This window comes from Aricia agestis, chromosome 4 (assembly GCF_905147365.1).
Source record: "Aricia agestis chromosome 4, ilAriAges1.1, whole genome shotgun sequence".
NCBI classification, from domain to species: domain Eukaryota; kingdom Metazoa; phylum Arthropoda; class Insecta; order Lepidoptera; family Lycaenidae; genus Aricia; species Aricia agestis.
The window spans coordinates 15,318,488-15,336,576 of NC_056409.1; the positions used below are offsets into that span (position 1 = coordinate 15,318,488).

The 18,089-nt window shown below is 39.9% G+C and overlaps 1 protein-coding gene across 1 annotated transcript in view; it reads right to left on the reverse strand.

Moving 5' to 3' along the window:
* Positions 1 to 250: 250 nt before the first annotated feature.
* LOC121725965 (ubiquitin carboxyl-terminal hydrolase puf) overlaps positions 251 to 18,089 on the reverse strand; it is a 34,770-nt gene continuing 16,931 nt past the window's right edge. The window contains exons 27-57 of the mRNA XM_042113166.1: positions 17,831 to 17,942; positions 17,479 to 17,693; positions 16,653 to 16,821; positions 16,024 to 16,250; positions 15,384 to 15,587; positions 14,829 to 15,001; positions 14,297 to 14,463; positions 14,061 to 14,154; positions 13,702 to 13,879; positions 13,319 to 13,459; positions 12,832 to 12,980; positions 8,467 to 8,593; positions 8,066 to 8,176; positions 7,904 to 7,980; positions 7,725 to 7,830; positions 7,476 to 7,634; positions 7,030 to 7,224; positions 6,669 to 6,815; positions 6,388 to 6,555; positions 5,966 to 6,232; positions 5,668 to 5,802; positions 5,039 to 5,229; positions 4,496 to 4,693; positions 3,785 to 3,903; positions 3,490 to 3,605; positions 3,122 to 3,377; positions 2,436 to 2,615; positions 2,127 to 2,266; positions 1,807 to 1,941; positions 1,468 to 1,705; positions 251 to 1,383 (exon numbers count right to left, since the gene is read on the reverse strand). Of these exons, the coding sequence (XP_041969100.1) occupies positions 1,121 to 1,383; positions 1,468 to 1,705; positions 1,807 to 1,941; positions 2,127 to 2,266; positions 2,436 to 2,615; positions 3,122 to 3,377; positions 3,490 to 3,605; positions 3,785 to 3,903; positions 4,496 to 4,693; positions 5,039 to 5,229; positions 5,668 to 5,802; positions 5,966 to 6,232; positions 6,388 to 6,555; positions 6,669 to 6,815; positions 7,030 to 7,224; positions 7,476 to 7,634; positions 7,725 to 7,830; positions 7,904 to 7,980; positions 8,066 to 8,176; positions 8,467 to 8,593; positions 12,832 to 12,980; positions 13,319 to 13,459; positions 13,702 to 13,879; positions 14,061 to 14,154; positions 14,297 to 14,463; positions 14,829 to 15,001; positions 15,384 to 15,587; positions 16,024 to 16,250; positions 16,653 to 16,821; positions 17,479 to 17,693; positions 17,831 to 17,942 (5,157 nt within the window). The 3' untranslated portion in view covers positions 251 to 1,120. The remainder of the gene's footprint in view (positions 1,384 to 1,467; positions 1,706 to 1,806; positions 1,942 to 2,126; positions 2,267 to 2,435; positions 2,616 to 3,121; positions 3,378 to 3,489; positions 3,606 to 3,784; positions 3,904 to 4,495; positions 4,694 to 5,038; positions 5,230 to 5,667; positions 5,803 to 5,965; positions 6,233 to 6,387; positions 6,556 to 6,668; positions 6,816 to 7,029; positions 7,225 to 7,475; positions 7,635 to 7,724; positions 7,831 to 7,903; positions 7,981 to 8,065; positions 8,177 to 8,466; positions 8,594 to 12,831; positions 12,981 to 13,318; positions 13,460 to 13,701; positions 13,880 to 14,060; positions 14,155 to 14,296; positions 14,464 to 14,828; positions 15,002 to 15,383; positions 15,588 to 16,023; positions 16,251 to 16,652; positions 16,822 to 17,478; positions 17,694 to 17,830; positions 17,943 to 18,089) is intronic.

An 18,089-nucleotide genomic window follows, 5' to 3' on the forward strand; every position in this document is an offset into this window, starting at 1 on the left:
CGTAAAAAATATAGACCTATACATTGCTTCGGGTAATATAATACCTAAAAAAGCAAGGGCGCAGTTGTAGAAGCTCGCATAGGGCGTAAAAAAGACTGTTTACGGAACTGTTAAGGTACTCAGAAAAAATTTCTTATCGGTAATAAAACCCTTGCATACCACTTTTACATCAAGCACCAATGATAATTGCTGTGGCAATTACTATTTATCAATAGCAGTCACCTCCACATATCTTAAATTGATTGTAAAGTGCATAGAAATCCGCAACCGTAAAGTATAGGATATTTTGTTATTTTATAAAATTTTACCTGCTTGCATAATATGATTTGAAGAAGTGTATTTTTCTCAGTTAATATTATGTTAATAAACTTTGAAGATTTTTAAAATGTGATTAAGATGTATGCTAGTGACTGCAAACTTTACCAAAATTTAACTTTGACTATTATATTATAATATATTTACAATACTTATACAAAATAGACTGCTAGTTAATTATAGTAACATAAACTTATGTCGGTTTTTATCATCAGCAAACATCATGCATTTTTAATTACACAATTTAATTTAAGATTATATCATGTATTACTAAAATGGCTTATTATTATCTATTTAGTAAGGAAACCAAACTGAAATTCGTTTATAGTATACTAAATTATTAGAATCAGATACATAATATTTTTATTATTTTTGTTGCAGTGTTAACTGTGCTTGCAGTCCCCATTGTTATAATTTATCATTGCTCTCGACTAAAGCCAAAGGTGTGAATTATAAAAGTCTAAAAAACCTAATTACAATAAATATAATTATAATATTCGAAGTACAACTGATTTAATTACTATTTTTATAAATGTTTTAATTTAACATTTTACTTTTCAACATTTTCATTATCTTCGTCTATCTACGATTGCACATTATATTATTCGCTAAATTACGTAACGCTAGAGAAAACTAAAATATAACGATCGTTTATGCCAAAACGTCACTCGCCTGAAATCACATTAGAGCACTTATGTCTTTATTGGAATATTCTTTTCCTAGCCGAAGCTTCTTTATGTTCGAACGGAGGGATAGGAGTTTCACGAGTTTCTACAAAACGAGTTCATCGATCGCTTTAATACGATCACTGCGCGGCGGCGGCGGGCGCGACGGCGGGTTGCGCGGGCGGCGCGTCGGGCGCGTGCAGCGCGCGAAGAGCGTGCAACGCGCGCGTGAGATGCGGCAGCAGGTCGTGCGCGCGAGCTCGTGGCGGCTCGTCGTCCGGGGAGTCATCCGGCTCAGCGGGCAGCTCCTCCAGCTGCTCGTCGTCGCTGCCGTCGGCGGACGCGCACCGCGGCTCGCTCGGAGCCTCGCTCGGCTCCTCGTCCACGATGGGGCTCTCCTCCTCTGAATTATAAAATAAATAAATAAACGTACAAATCCATGCGGCACATTACCCTATCGAAGCCCTTAGAAAAAAATATTATATACCGGGAGTGTCGAGAAGCCTGTGCTGCAGAGCCGTGGCGGCGCGGCGCAGCGCCGGCGCAGCGGGCGGCGCGCACTCGCCGAGTAGCAGCAGCGCGCGCGCTGCGCCCAATAGCGTGCTGAGCGGCGCGCCGCTGGCCCCGCCCGCCACCTCCTCTGCGAGCGACGCGAGCGCGCGCCCGGCCCCCGCCGCGCTCGTCACGCCGCCGCCGCCCCCGTTCGCTGCCGCACGCGCGCACGCCTAGAAAAAAAATGTGACTATAGTCTCCTTATTTCCGAGAGCTAGAAGCCCCGAAATAGAGATATTCTTCAGTAATCAGTATTAACGCTGTGCCTCAATACCTTTGGATAGTAATGCTGCATGAATTCGTAGATAACTGGATCTTCTAAACACTCCCGCTCGTCTAGTAAAATCGCATCCATATATTCAGAAAGCACGCTGCAATCTAGCAGCATCTCCTCGAGTTTTGAATCAGCCTGCAATGGAAATGACTCGTTTTAGAAACTTTTTATTGTAAGATGAGTGGAAAAAAAATAATTTATAAAATAATAATTTAACACATGGTCGCATCTATTGATCCTATGAAACTTATGTTACTGTCGTTACATAGATTAGAAACAATAGGTTAGGTTAGTTTTTTAAAAAACTTTTCATAACTCACCGGTGTGGCAGCAACATCTCTCCAGAAAGCAGCGAAATAATTAAACCTTAGAGGCACCGCCTCCAAGGCGCACAGTGCGGATAACAACACCAGTTGCTCGGACATGCAGCGTTGACTCCGCGCGACCCGACAGCACGTGTCTGAAAGTAACAGTGGCTTCGTATTGAAGTCGTTATTGCTAATAATATTTCATTATTAGTTTTTAAACCTTTAACTTGAATACTTTTTACATCGTCAAAACATTTTATGACGTAAAAAAGACTTTATTTTGCAATTTGTTAAACACACACTGCAAAATTGAACATTCACCTATAAATTTATGATACGGGCGGAAGAGGTGGTGACGCGGCGGCGAGGCGAGAGAATGAGCAGGGGGCCGAGCACGAGGGCGGGCCGAAGCGCGCGCGGCGGCGTGCGCGCCCGCAGCCAGCGGCACCAGGGCGCCCAGAGCCGCGCCGCCGCCGATCAGCACCAGCTCACGGAGAACTCCTAAAAATTAATAAACAGTTCATATTAAACGGGAAGCTAAAAGCCATTTTTTTTAGTTGAAATGTTAATGTTATATTTTTTTATTTCCTATATTTTTATTTTTTTAAAGAGCCTATGCTGTCCCACTGCGGGGCAAAGGCCTCCCCCATAGTCTTCCAATCATCTCGATCCAACACAGCCGTAGGCCAATCTGACTCGTATTTGTCTAGACTAGACTCTAGCTCATCATGCTATCTTTTTCGAGGCCGGTTACGGCGGCGTCGTCCATCATCTGGTATCCATTCTGTGGTACTTGGATAAAATAAAATTCGAGATGGATAAAAGAAACGGATCAACTGTGTACTTTCGGAGCCGTTGTCACCAGAGGCAAGCAAAGTATATTGTTATTTGGATCAGTCTCTTGTGTAGGGAATACTGCGTATACCTATGAGGCTGACAATTGACATCAACACTAAGTGTCAAAATCATCTAAAAACATTAAAAAAAGAAAAAACACATAAACTTACCCAGCGCAGCGTGCGGTAGATGCGCAGTACGCGCGTGCAGGTTGAGCACGGTCAGCAATCGACGCGCACATTCGGGCCAGTCCTTACACGCTAGAAGCAGCGCACGAGCCTCCTTGGCATCGCGGCGCGTGCGAAGGGTGCGGCAGAGCGCCCGCGCCCATCTTAGCGCCGCACGCAACTCGGCACGCACGGCCCCGCCCCCTGCGCCGCTGCCACCCCCGCCTTCTACGTAGACAGCGTGCAAACTATGCAGGGCCTGCAGTACACGAATTACATCATAGAAATGACTATATTCTGCATAGACACAAACTAAGCATGATTATAATTGGTAATAAATCATGCAAAGTGTTTAAAATTTCCTATCTTACCTCGAACGTCATCTGTAGACCTCCATTGTAAACGACATACAATCTGTCGTCTTCATTCTCAACTAAGGTGCAAAACGCTGATATTAACGTTGTCCAACATGTTCTACCATTCAAACCTGCAAAATTTTATGAGTTATATAAATATTTACGTCTCAAAATATTGTGTGCAACGTATAACATGCCAGTCAACAAAGTCAAGCAAACCATGTATATTTATCCATATATAAATTTATCATATCATTAAAGTAACGGATTGTATAATTTGCTCATATTATTTATAAACTTGAAACACTACCTTGTAGGTAAGCAGATAGCGTGCTTCGGCGAAAAGCAGCGGCCTCCCGTCCGTCAGCCGTGTCATTTGTGGTGCTGGTGGAAGTGTTCCCTCCCCTCGCCGCAAGTATCCTCGCTAGCCTACATCAATATTTTAAAGTAGTTCCTAGATGGTAATTCAGCATTACATGCATTTACGTGACAGTATTAATTGTTGCATGGCATTGACATGCCGATCGCGAAACGATCATGCGTGCTGTCTCGTGCATGTAACGCACATATTGCAGGACAAAAAATTTAAGAACCTGTCAATCAATGTACAGCACGTAGTTTACATGTCATTAAATTCGCATCTCATGCGTGCATGACAGCACGTAACGCATGTAATGCTGAATTACCGTTTAGGGAGCATTTAACAGCTGTTAGTAAACTAGGTAAGAGATTATACAGGATATACCAACAAAGTGATAATAAATAAAGTAAAATAATTATGTATCCGTCCTTCATATTATGAGTTTATTGTAAAAATCGCAGAGCTGAAAAAATGTTGACTTCTGTTTTTACACGCCCCAAGGTCATGAAATTTCACATACAAAAATTAAAAAAAGTGCTTCCAGCACTCAAGTTCTAGTAACAGAACTGGTGAGGAGCACCATATTATGTTATGAGCCATTTGGAGATAATAATAGCACAAAACAATAAAGATTGGCTTATATATTAAATAAAAAGCAACCTGAGTAGCTCATCAGCGGCGGCGGGATAGAGGTGGGCGTGCGGCGCGATGTTACGGAACGCCCAGTGTATGTTCTGGTGCTGGGCGAGCCCGCGCGCGAACGCCGCGGAGCGCCGGCAGCACATCCGCAGCAGCGCGTAGTACGGCGGCAGCATCGACCGGTTGTACGCCACCACCTCGCCATCCTCGTGATCCGCACTGCGTAAACAAACAAAAATCTTCAGACTCGCTAAGCTAGTAGTTGAATGTGTGTTTGTTATGCAATTTACTTCAACATTACCTGATAATGTCTACGTAAAGATTTACAGAACATGCAAGATAGTTATAAAATCATTATAATTTTTCATATATTTAACATACCATGTTTAATTTAGCCTTTTTCTAATAAAGATTCTTATAAATATAAAAATTTGTATTACCTTTTACTACAGTCATAATTTACTTCAAGTATGTCGTATCTATATTATATTATGTATTACATGGTAATTGAAAAGTCTTATACGCTATCCATAATAAGTTAATAACGGCTATAACATAACTCACAGTATATAATTGAAGGCGATGTGCTTAATGAGTCTCGGGCTGGAGACGGCGAGCTGCACGTTCTCGGGGCAGTCGACGCAGACGGCGTGCCAGAACGTCAACAGCGCCTGCTTGTTGGGGTGCACCGCCACCGACGGCTCCGATATCGCCGGGTGATACAGATCCCACAGGTCGTTGAAGTATTGACCGAACTGAGCGACAAACAACGTTGCTTTTATATTTCGTTCAAAGGCATTTTACGACGGAGTTTCTAATTCCCACTTTCCGAGATTTTTTTTACAGGAGTTTATTTTCTAGTGCTTTAAATTGGCTGACGTCAAAATATAGCTTATCAAAAGATAGATATACTCCCGTCAAAAACCCGAAAATAATTAATAAACGAGTTGTTTTGATGTTAATATGCCAGACCCTCAATAGGTCTGGCCATAAGCTGTTGTCTAGTGACATATTACCAAGTTCCCAAAAACCATATTTAGTAATTATTTGATGATTTACGTGAAAAAGTAAGTGGCCTGGAAACATCACAATGGCATACGATTTAAATACTAATAATGAAAAGTTATCAAAATCTTAAGTAGCTCGTTACAAATGCAACAACTTGAAAATGTAACTCTTCCTCAATTGCTTACCATTAATTTCTCCACCCTGCTCACTAGGCAGTAGGACATCACACCGAAGTAAGCTGTCAATTTCATTGTGCCATGAACAGTGATCTCTGTATATTTTCGCGCAGCTTTAAGCTTGCTTAACAACATCGTGTACACCTGAAACAAATATAACCTTGCAGAAGCAAATTGCAACCATTTCATATTTGTTAAAATATTTTCGGTTATATACTACCTTGACATTTATTTATCTGCTAATATAGACCTTTTAACAGTTTTTACTAAGATTGTATAGTAATAATATTAATTTATAAATACTAACCTGATGCAGCGTATGGTGCGCGGTGTCGGGCAGCTTGGCGGGGTGTGCGGGGTGTGCTGGGTGGGTGGGGTGTGCGGGGTGTGGCGGGTGCGGCGCGGGGCGGGCACGCGAGTACCCGGCGCGGAAGTGCTGCGACGGTACTAGCGCGACTAGCAGCAGCGCCGCCGCCGCCCGCACGCGCGCCGCTCCCGCTCCGAGTAGTTGTGGCTCCACCCACCGGTCCAGCGTGCGTAAGGCCCAAGCGTGCGCCGCCTTGTTTCTCGGCACCTGTCAAAATATTTTTATTATTTAATATGAACCAAAAACTAGTTTTTCTCCTTGTTACGTTTTATAAAAATAATTATTATTATCATGAATTCGGAACTCTACCTCGACACATAGATGTTTATTTTTTAATCTTTGGATCTTAACATAAGTTATACCTGCATAGCAAGCCACTCTAATGCGGCGTGCGGGCAAACATCTGCAGCGTCCCAAAGGCGCGCGAGCACGAGCTGCGTGAAGCAGGGCAGCCCCCCCGCGCCCGCGCCGCCGCCCCCGCCGCTACCCTCCACCAGCAACGTCAGCAGCTTGAAGAACGGCCCGCAGCTCTAATAGATCACCGCAAAGTTTTTAACTAATTTATTTAAAGGCATAATCTTAAGATAAAGCCGGCCGACGTAAAGTTTTTGAAAAAAAAATAATTGCATCTTTTATAACTCACCTCTGAATGCTTAGCGATCGCTTGAAATATCATATTTACTATTTTCTGAGCTAGCGGCTCGTTCCATCGACAGAGAGCGAAAATCAGAGACCTCGTTTGTTGCAAGTTTAAGCAGTCCCTTGTTTGCTGATAAATAAACGGAAATCCCTGCAACAAATTCAGATATTAGTTTTTTTTAAATCACATTTAATGAAAATCTAATTTAAACACAATTTGATTTATAAGAAACTAAAACGATTACAATTGCGTATTTAATCGCAAAGATTACAGTAAGTCCAATACACTTTCTTCCTTATCTTCTTCTTATTAGATCTAAAATGTTAATATTAGTAAGGGAGATCAAAAATACACATTGCCTGACCTTAGTGTGTAATAGTGCGCGCGCGTCCGCGTCTCCCAGCGCGAGCTGGCCGGCGGCGTCGCGCGATCTCTCGACCAGCCCGCTCACGAGCGCCACCATCTTGTCGAGCGCGCCCGGACGTAGTTTATCGCCGACGCTCTCCACGCCGCCACTACCACTGCCGCTGCTTCCCGCCTCGTCCGTAGGAGATTCCACCTTAAAATGACACATTTATTTAACGACCAGTCAAGAACAGAATTACAACATACAGATTTAGAATAGAGTAATTGATTGATCAACAATTGATTGAAATGTAGCATTCTATTTTTTCAATGCCCGGTAATGACTTTTCAGTCTTATCTAAACTGACAGCTTAAATATTTATCTCGTTAAATATTTATAAAACCATAATTTTTTATAGTAATTGTAAGGTTTTAAAATTCTATGTGAGTTACGTGTACGCTTACAATAGTATTATTTTGTCCTAGATAGAAATTGACCATGCTAGATATGGCATTCACTCGCAGCATAAACTTTCCCTCCTCCTCGCCCATCTTACTGAACTCATACAATAAACTAAAATACTCCGTCAAATGCCGTAAGTGTGTCCTCGCACCACTGTCCATCTAAAACAATTTCAAATATATTTAGTATTAAAAGTGAAACATTCAAAGATATCACAAGTGTTTCTAATGCAAACTACAAAGAAATCTTACCAAAGATAACAACATTCTTATAAACCTAGTAACACAGCTCGCTTCACCCAATTTACTACTATCTTCACCTTCGTCACCTTGCAGGTATAAATTATAATGACTAGACCTGGAAAAGTAACAAGTGTGAATAGCCATAGTTAGAAAAAATAAACCTAATATTTTAAATCGCATTTAGTTACCTAAGCCGTTGGATAACGTGCATACATAATCTCTGATACATCTGCCGAACCATTTGATTTGGGCATTTTATTAACACCTGAAAATAAAAACATTGTATACAATTTCATATACTAAAAATGGTATTTGTAATAATGTACCAATTAAATGGCCAAAGTATGCACCTGCATCGGCCACCAGGTGTCGTCTGCCATATGACCAAGGAACCACTCGGAAGCAGCCGCTGACGCGTTGAACTGTTTCGTCACTAACTCCACCCACGACACCATCGTAGGCTGCAGAACATTTCAATATAAGATATAGCTAGTTAATTTTACCACACCTGAATTAGAAATAAATATGAGAATTTATTCTTATATTTGATTCACCATAACTTGACCCATTTTAATCATGAAATCAAATTAATATCATGAAAAATTCATGATATTAATTTGATATTCAAGATTGTAACAAATTTCAAGAAGAGGACTTTTGATCATGTTCGGCTATGAGTGGAATCAATAGACGCAGATCCAGTTTTCTAAAATTATGATCAAGCTTCGAATATGCCTATTTCAACGCTTACCTTCTCCTTTGCGTGTATGAAAGTTTCGATGAAGAAGGATGTGGAGAGTCGTGCGGCCACCTCCGTGATCTCCGGCCGCAGCGTCAGCAGCGACTGCGGCACCGAACTACACATCTGACCCATAAACCTGCAATAATTCAAGATAAATAATTCAAGATAAATTCGATGCACATATTATTATGGACGAAAGGCCGCAAGCTCGTTTCAGAGCCTGTTCCGAGGCGAAACGTTTACTATACGTTCCAATTGATAACATTTCAAAATTTTAACATGGCTTTTTTATTTCAGGAAACTTTTATACATTTTCAAAACACTAAGATCTGTCGCTGACAATAATACTATTCGGATGGTATACTATGCGCTATGTCAGTCTGTTTTGAACTATTGTATAGTATCATGGGGCAATGCTGGTAAAACATATATTTTAGCTCTAGAACGTGCTGAGAGAGCCGTGTTAAAAGTTGCATATGGACTAGGAATTAGTTTTTCTACTGTCCAACTATATCGTGATAAAAAATGCTATCTGTACGCCAACTTTATATTCTGTCGGTTATCTTAAAGTTCCACAAAAGGGCAATTGATCAGATAGTAGATCATGACCGAGTTCGAAGGACACTCAAATGGAACATAAAGAGCTGTAAACTAAAGTTTGGTAATAAATCCTTTGCATATATGGGACTATCATTATACTGTAAAATAAACAAATCCTTAAATATAGTCTATAAGACAAAGTACTCTTGTAAAAAAGCTGTTCACGACTGGTTATTGAGTATAGACTATTATGACACTGAAAACATTATTAACTCGTACACCAATTGCACCTTAGCAGCACCTTGCTACTGAACCCAAGACACCTACGTCGTAGGGCTAAGGTGCAAAAGTGCGAAAAACACACACACACACACACACACACACACACACACACACACACACACACACACATACACACACACACACACACACACACACACACACACAAGCATCCTAGCAGTCACTGCCACTGAATCCAATACGCTATCGTCGTCGTAGGGCTAGGATGCTCCGACATACCACAACACTGCAAGATCACTACTCACTACCATCATACACACACACAATAATATAATAAATAATATTGCAATAAAAGTCAGGTCTCATGTGTAAGTAACTCACCTCATCACTAACTTACACATACTGTAGCTGGTTTTAGTGGCTCTGGTGATGCTATTATAATATGTATATTGTATACAGTATATAGTCGTACTTAATTGAATATTGTTTCCTAGTATTTATGTGCATGATGGAAGAGACTGGTCTCCACGACACAGGGAATCCTAGTGTGGAGACCAGAGTTTGTATAAGATTAGCGTGTCAGTTTCTTTAAGCGAAATAAAGATTTGTTTGTTTGTTTGTTTATTATTTTATATGAAAGTAGACTTAAAATAAGGCGACACGTGTTTCTTGCTTTTTCAAAATTATGTTTTTATGATACCTAAAAAATAGATTTTAATCCTTCGTATTCTAAAGAGACGTAAGCGCCAAGTGACGTCATACTTACGTCTGAACGGTTAACGTCCATTACACTTTAACAAAAGAAAAAATTTGTCAATGTAAGTTTGTTACATAGAGTATACATTATAGCAAGCTAATGTATACTCTAAGGTTTGTTACGTTTATTATGACGTCTGTCAATGTCATCGTCAACCTGGAGGATAGGTAACCAACATGAAGGTATAATACTATTGGAGGGAGCCTTATATTTTGACAGTTGATAATGTTACTCTTTCTTACTAACGATGCAGTAAGTTGAGTGAAAGAGAAAGCTCATATCGGTGTATAAACGTCAAAAGCCTGTAATGTTATGTCCGACCGAGTAGAACATAACAAAGGAGTCGGTCTGCATATTTCATAGTGCTAATAAAAGTGTTTAGTGAACGTTAAATGCAATATCTTGCTGGGTTGTGTGGATCCGTTAAATAATAAACCATAAAAACGGCCAAGGAATGCCTCAAACACGTGGATTTAACATAACATACGTAAGTTTTTCAACAAGTAAGTTTTCGGGGCTTGATGAGTTAAGTATGGAAAACTTACATAAAGCATATTGCCCCATATACAATATTATAATATGTATATATTTTATAGTATTAAGTTCATTTAATGTCACTAAACCAACTATTTTTTTTAGGTTTTTGGAATGCTTCTAAAGAAAAGTTCAATATGATGGTGATGACGGAGAGACCTATAATGAAGATAATATTATTTTTAAGTTTAGATTACTAAGGTTAGCTAAAGTTTATATTTTTATAATATGGATTTAAGTATTCAATACTCATATGTACTCACAGTCATTAATTGTGGATCAACCCACATTTTTTAAGTTATGGATGCCATTTTAAATGATCTAAAGAACATGACTGCATTCATATCGCAATACGTAATTTTTTGTAGCATGATACACAAATGCAGTTATTAAACAGAGTCCAATAATTATAAAGCAGACAACCTTCCCCGTAATCCATATTTAAAAATTGCTAATTTCATATTTTTTCATTTAAATCTTGACATGTCCAAATTTTGTAATGTGCAAAAAATGGAATAAATACTTATTGAATATTGATACTAATAAACAAATTATTTTTAGGTTAAAGAAATGCTCCTAGAGAAGAGGTCAATGTGATGATGATGACAATTGGGAACCTTGGAAGTTAACATTATATTTACTTCAAAAGCTGCGACTAAGAACATATTCAATTAAACCTTATGTTTGAATATTTTTCATTTTCATTTAATTTCTAATTTTTAATATGTGTGTACTGTGTAATATTATACAATGTGTCCTAACACCGGTGTCCGATCCTTGCATGTTTTTTTTTAATGAAATAAGGGGGCAAACGAGCAAACGGGTCACCTGATGGAAAGCAACTTCCGTCGCCCATAGACACTCGCAGCATCAGAAGAGCTGCATGTGCGTTGCCGGCCTTTTAAGAGGGAATAGGGTAATAGGGGAGGGTAGGGATGGGAAGGGAAGGGAATAGGGGAGGGTAGGGAAGGGAATAGGGTAGGGGATTGGGCCTCCGGTAAACTCACTCACTCGGTGAAACACAGCGCAAGCACTGTTTCACGCTGGTTTTCTGTGAGAACGTGGTATTTCTCCGGTCGAGCCGGCCCATTCGTGCCGAAGCATGGCTCTCCCACGTATAATGATGTATGGCATATTGTATTGACTGAAAGATCGGACACTGGTGATGGGACAGTGGACACATTATATTATTATGTGTCCTGTCACGAGTATCCAATGCTTTAACGTCTTTATTTCTTCGATAATACATATTAATTGTTATTTTACAAAATTGCTGTTTAATAGTAATTAAGTATAATTACTATTAAAAAAAGAAGGTTTTAAGGATGTATATAAGGTCAAATTCCGTAGTACATCCAATTAAATTATGAAAGTACTAAATATGTAAAAAATTGGACACCCAGACACTTATTATTAATTAAAATGATTTTTTATAATAGATTTTTAAAGAACTATTCGATATTTAATTACTATTGAAAAAAAAAGTTGTTGTAATTTGACTACCTACCGCAAATGGCGGCCAAGAAAGCTCGGCAAAGCTATAAATGAAGGTGGCGAAAAAAGGAACTAACGCTGCCACATATAAAAACGACATATTTGACAGTTCTTCTTTACCAGCAGCGCCCCGCCGAAGTTCATATAAAATCTTGTCGCACCCTTCGATGGATAATTTTCATAAATTTCAATTTGCAATATTTTCCTAGAATTACCCGTGAACCCACTTTTTTTTGTGCTTAAAAAATCGCAAATCGTACAAAGAAATTGATAAGCAGTTTTTTAAGTGTTTATCTTTGATACAAAGTTACCAATTATGACGGATTCTCAAAAATTTTAACACTTCCGGCAAACACTACGTATGATAAATGGAAATTTTAAAATTAATTACTTCACGTAACGTCGGTAAGGTATTGATTTTTTGGTGTCAATCGATGCAGGATGCTTTATTCTACTATATATTTTGAATTTAGGTTAGAATTTTTGAATTTATAAATACATACATCCTTAAAGTGACACGAAGTTCGCCGGGACAGCTAGTAAGCAATATAAATTTTTTTTGAATATTTTTTTGATATCAGGAGAAGAAACTAAAGAAACGGTATTTTTTTATTTTAAGGCTTAAAAATTTTGAAATGTTGTCAATTAGTGAGCGTTGCAATAGTTTTATACAAATAATACTGAACGGCTTGAGGCGATGCTGTGCGTGTGTTGTGACTTGTGACCTTATGACGCTGGAACCGTCCATTCTACCGTAATTAAATCTTGGCTACGTGCTGTTTACTGTATTTATATCCAAGTATACTCACGTGAAATATGCGTGCTGGAAGATGTTCTTGTCGTGCAGGAAGTGCATGTTGTCGTCCCATATCCAGGCGAGCAGGTCGGCGGGCAGCGCCGCCACCGCCGTCTCGCGCCGCTCCGGCGCCGCGCTCGGAGACTCCTCCGCACGGGACGACTGCGAATATTTTATTTTTATTTTAGGATACATGGAATACTTACATCAATATAGTAGAATTAAAAAATAGAACACACATAGTAGATGAGCCAAATAAAAGTTTTCACTTATTAATTTGGTACTTAATTTAGTAAGATAGAATAAAACAGCTTTCCAATATTTACAAATCTAACGCGACCCCGTAAACGGAAAACGAAATCTCACGTACAGACAGAGTATAGATACCGATATCAAGTTTTATAAAATAGCTCCAGAAATTTCTATGCAAACAAACAAACTTCTCCTTCTTATAATATGAAAGTAAATAAGCAAAAACAATATGATTTTAAAAAAATTACCTGTGCTTCTTCTTGCTGGCCGCTATCTGAACCCCGTTTATTGGGTGGCGGACTCAATTCATAAAACAACATGTAGGCGCTGTTCGTTTTTTCAAACGAAAAGTCCATGAACTTATCAGTCACTGAGTCGTAGGTTTTGCTCTAAAAAATATAAAATTTACGTTTATAATCACGTGTAGCATAAAAATATATAACATAACCAAAAATAATTTTGTTTGTGGATTGGAGGATGGAGGATGTCATAATGCATGTATGATAACCTCAGTCCATGTCAAGTCAAGTCAGGAAACTTAAGTAATTAGGGCATTCAATGTCACTAAAATGATTTTTGTTGTTTACAAACACAACGTTATATTGTACCTTGAAGTAACACAACAACCTACCGTCATCTCCCCGCCGAAGCACTCTGCGGCGATGTGGGCGGGGTCGAAGGGCTTGACCTCGGCGTCGTTGAACAGCAGCCAGCGGTCGGGCGCGGCGTGCTCGCGGTCGCGGATGAACGAGTAGTAGTGCCCGCCGTCCGCCGTGCCCGTGTGGACAGTCACGCCGATCAGCTCGTACCTGTAATGCAATGAAATGGAGTAAGCCTTGGGTTAATACTTTATATCAGGACTCAAAAGTTATACTTTTCCCACTGATAAATTAATATTCACACATTATGACTACTTCTTAAGTAGAAGTTATTAGTAAAATATTATAAGTGATCAAAGTAAGAAGTAACCATTATTTTAAATGATCTTACTCATAATGTTCCTGATCGTCATCATCTTCATTTTCGGGGCTAGATGGACCGTTGTCACCGTCTTTCTTTAATTCTGCGGATTTCTTCTTCTCCTCTGAAATAGAAATTACTGGTTATTGTTGATGGATTAAAACTCACTAAGGCGAATGATTGCTACTGCTTTACCTCACTTCATACAATCCGTAAAGTTTTCTTGGGATATTGTAATCACCATTCCAACAACCGATTAAAATTACCTTGATATTGAGCGGGCATCAGATGTTTTTCTACGTATCCGGACATATCAAGCCTCATTGGAAACGAGAAGTGCGTATTGACTTTCTCCTTCAACATTGTCAGCATGTTGAACGTATACCGCATTGTGTTGAAACACAATATTCGCGGTAACTTCTTGAAACATGCCCTGTAAGAGAAAAAGATGGTTTTACATTTTTTAACATTTCTAACTAGTTCGAGTACAGGTCCTTCGATTCTGCTATTTTAACCCAACATTAATACAGTTTAGATCCAGTTCTGATACCAGCAGATAACAGAGTATCTCTCGTTTGTCAAACGAATGCTTTTTATTAGTTTTAACTAGGTGTTTCATATAATATTGCATAGACCGATGCATTGCGATGCGGTTTGAGATTAACAGGTTTGTAAAATAGCAGAATTATTATGTTTAAATTAGAATAGCAATAATTTTTTTTAAATAGTAGAAATATGATACACATGTCTTCCTGACCAAATAAAAAAGTACACTACACAAGTCACAACTGGTTGTACCTCTTCTCGGCGCGCACTTTGCTAGCGCAGTGCGAGCACGTGTAGCAGTTGTCGCCTTCAAGCGTGTCCTTGACGGTGACCTCGTCGAGGCTCTGGTGCAGGTTGCGCATGTCCGCCACCTGGCACCGCACCGTGTAGAACTCCTCCAGCGTGCGCGATACGTGACCGCAGTCCTGAGGGACATTACACGTTATATATATCGCGATTTGACCAGAGTTGATGGGTTAGACTGAGTTCCGTTTAGAGGTTAAGAACAAAAAATAAATTCGCCCATAATCCTTGCTACGAGCTTTTAACATACTTAGGGCCTGTTTCTCTACTTTCTGATAAAGTGCCGAATAGGCTATGCACAACTTTTTTGACAAATTCTCCATACTTGATCTGTCAAGTTAATTGGTGGTTAGCCTTGGTGGTTAGCCGTGGTTAGCCTATTCGTCACTTATCAGGAAGTGGTGAAACAGGCCCTTAAGAGATAACATCATGCAGATAAAAGTTACAAAAGCGATAACTACTTTTAAACAAGAAAACTGGAGCCATGTAAATATGATATCTTACCAACGAAACCACGTTGTTACTCAGCACGCCGCAAAATAGATTTTTGACTAGCTTTTTCAATTCCGGCGTCATCTCTTCGAGTTTCGAGACTAGGTCGATAAAGAACTCGGCCATGTCTTTCTGTTCTCCAGTATTTAACGGCTGATGATCCATTTGATATACTTTGCAGAAGCTCCGGGGATTATATGCTTTACGTTCACTTTCCTGTTTGGAATAACGCAAAAACATACTCAAAACTGTTTCTATGCAATGTGCAGTCATGGTCATAATATAATACATTATATAAGTATACATTAAATGTTGACTTGACAGTTTTTTTTTAGATATTATAATATGATATTATTTACAATAGAAGTAGCCAGAGTTAATGGAACGGCGACGACAAACCCAGTGCACCACATTTGGAGGTCATTATTGTGATTACAATAAGGTCTAAATTATTGTAAGTAGCAGTCCCATTGTTGGCGCGGTCGTTAATCTACTCCTATCACCGGTCATTGACGTTTAGGGCTCCCACACAAAACTGCGAATTCACATCGCATCGTAAATATCTGCGACAAAACTCATAATAAAAATGACATTCCGATGCGAATTCGCAGTTATGTGTGGTAGCCTTTACTACCATCGGACGAATCCTCACCAGCAGGTACGCGAACATGCGCTGCATCTCGTGCAGTGTGGCGGCGTGTCGGCTCCGCGCCGGGTCCGCACGCAGCACGGCGGCGCGCGCCTGCGGCATCATGTACAGGTGCTGCATGCAAGACGCCATGTAGCACGTCGCGCCCAGGTTCGTCAGACCCGCGAACCCGCACTCCGACCGCGACTCCTCCGCCGGCCAGTAGTCCCAAGGGTAGCACGACGCCGGACCTGCAGCATGCCACGCTATTACCTTACCTTTAATTTTTTGTTAATATTTTTAAAGAAGAAAATCAAAGATATTTTTACAAAGTACTCTGGTAGGGTAATCGTTTCATTCCGTTCTAGTATGAACTGTGTCACAGCCACCTTTTTACAGCTTAAGGTATCTAAAATAATAAGGACCGCACAAAGAGTACATTATAACCGCTGACAAAATATAAAATTAGTCTCGCATTTCGCGTAATGTAAAGCCTTACGAGAAAAATAAAACAAGCACTGAGGTGGTCAATTGTAATTGCAGCAACACTATTACATTATAGGATTCACCACATTCATGTAATGTCATTCATGTAATATCATTTATATAAATGATATTACATGAATTTAGTTTGGTGCGTAAAGCAATGTTACCTGGTTTGTGATGTTCCATGAGTTTGTGATGCAGCACCATGTAGTTATCGGGCGCACCCCGGACAAGCTCTACTAGCAAGTCGTAAGCTGCCGCCCGCGACTTCTGCGACTTGCACTTCGGCAGATTACGTTGCGAAGGATTCGGCACATCGAACAGAAAGCCGAAAATCTGAAATAATATTGCATATCGTAACTAATCCAATATAGGGACTTTACATGAATTTAAAAATTTACAAATTGAATTTTAAAGTTGACAAACATAGATTTACAAATCTAAAAGAAATCGTTATTTACTTTGACAAGATTGTAAATTATGAGCATATAAAAATATAAATTATATCTCTTTCTGTCAAACGCATTGCGACGTCAAAGTATTCTACTGCCATAGTGCCATAGATATACCCATGGGCGTACCGAGGGGGGGGGGGGGGGGGGCAGGGACGTCAACATGAACCCCCCCCCGGGGTTCATGTTGACGTCCCTACTAAGTACTTTTATCTATAAAAATAAAAAATTAAGAACGAATTTTTGCCATTTGTTTGCAATACAATATTTTTACAACTAAAAATTATTAATTTTGTATTCTTTATAAACACCTAGCTTATGAAAAATCTGATTTGCCCCCCCCCCCCCCCCCCCTGGCCCAGAACTTGGGTGATTTGCCCCCCCCCCCCTGGCACCAGAACCTGGGTAATTTGCCCCCCCTGGCCCAGAACCTGGGTACGCCCATGGATATACCTGCCTCTAGTTGTCATATTGTATGGATGTCAGACAATGTATGGAGTATGACACACCGTGTCGTCACATACCAATATAGACCTCTTACCATATCTATTGTCCTTGTGCCCTGTTCGGATGTTTTGAACCTCAAGGGATGTTTCACAAGATGTGTGAGCAGACTGAGCTGTCCGTAGAGTCCGTCGTCGGGAGTGCAGGGCTCGGATCGCTTCTCTATAATTTCGCGCTTCTCCAAAGACGATCGGATTTGTTCGCACAGCTCGTTCAAGTCTGGTGCATCGCTGTCGTCCGAAATTGTGCCTTCTAAGAAAAAAAAGAAGGTATTATTAAGTAAGTTTTCATTGCGGTATGTATCTATGTATATTGTATGTATATGGTTATAGTAGCAATATTTTTATATGTGCGTACATTATGCGAAAGATATAGATAAACATATTTACCCTTGAAAAAGTCTTCTGGCAGTCCATCCACCAGTCTACAGACTAACCAGAAGTAGTCCCGACACGCCGGCCCGTACGGCTCCTTGCCCTCTTCGGCATGATGGTGAACAACCTGACAATAAGAATTGAAATGAATAACAAATTTTGATATAGTGATTAAAACATAATATTATTATTATTACTAGATGACGCCCGCAACTCTGTTAAAAATCGTTTATCGCGCGGGAACCGTACATTTTTCCGGGATAAAAGGTCCCTC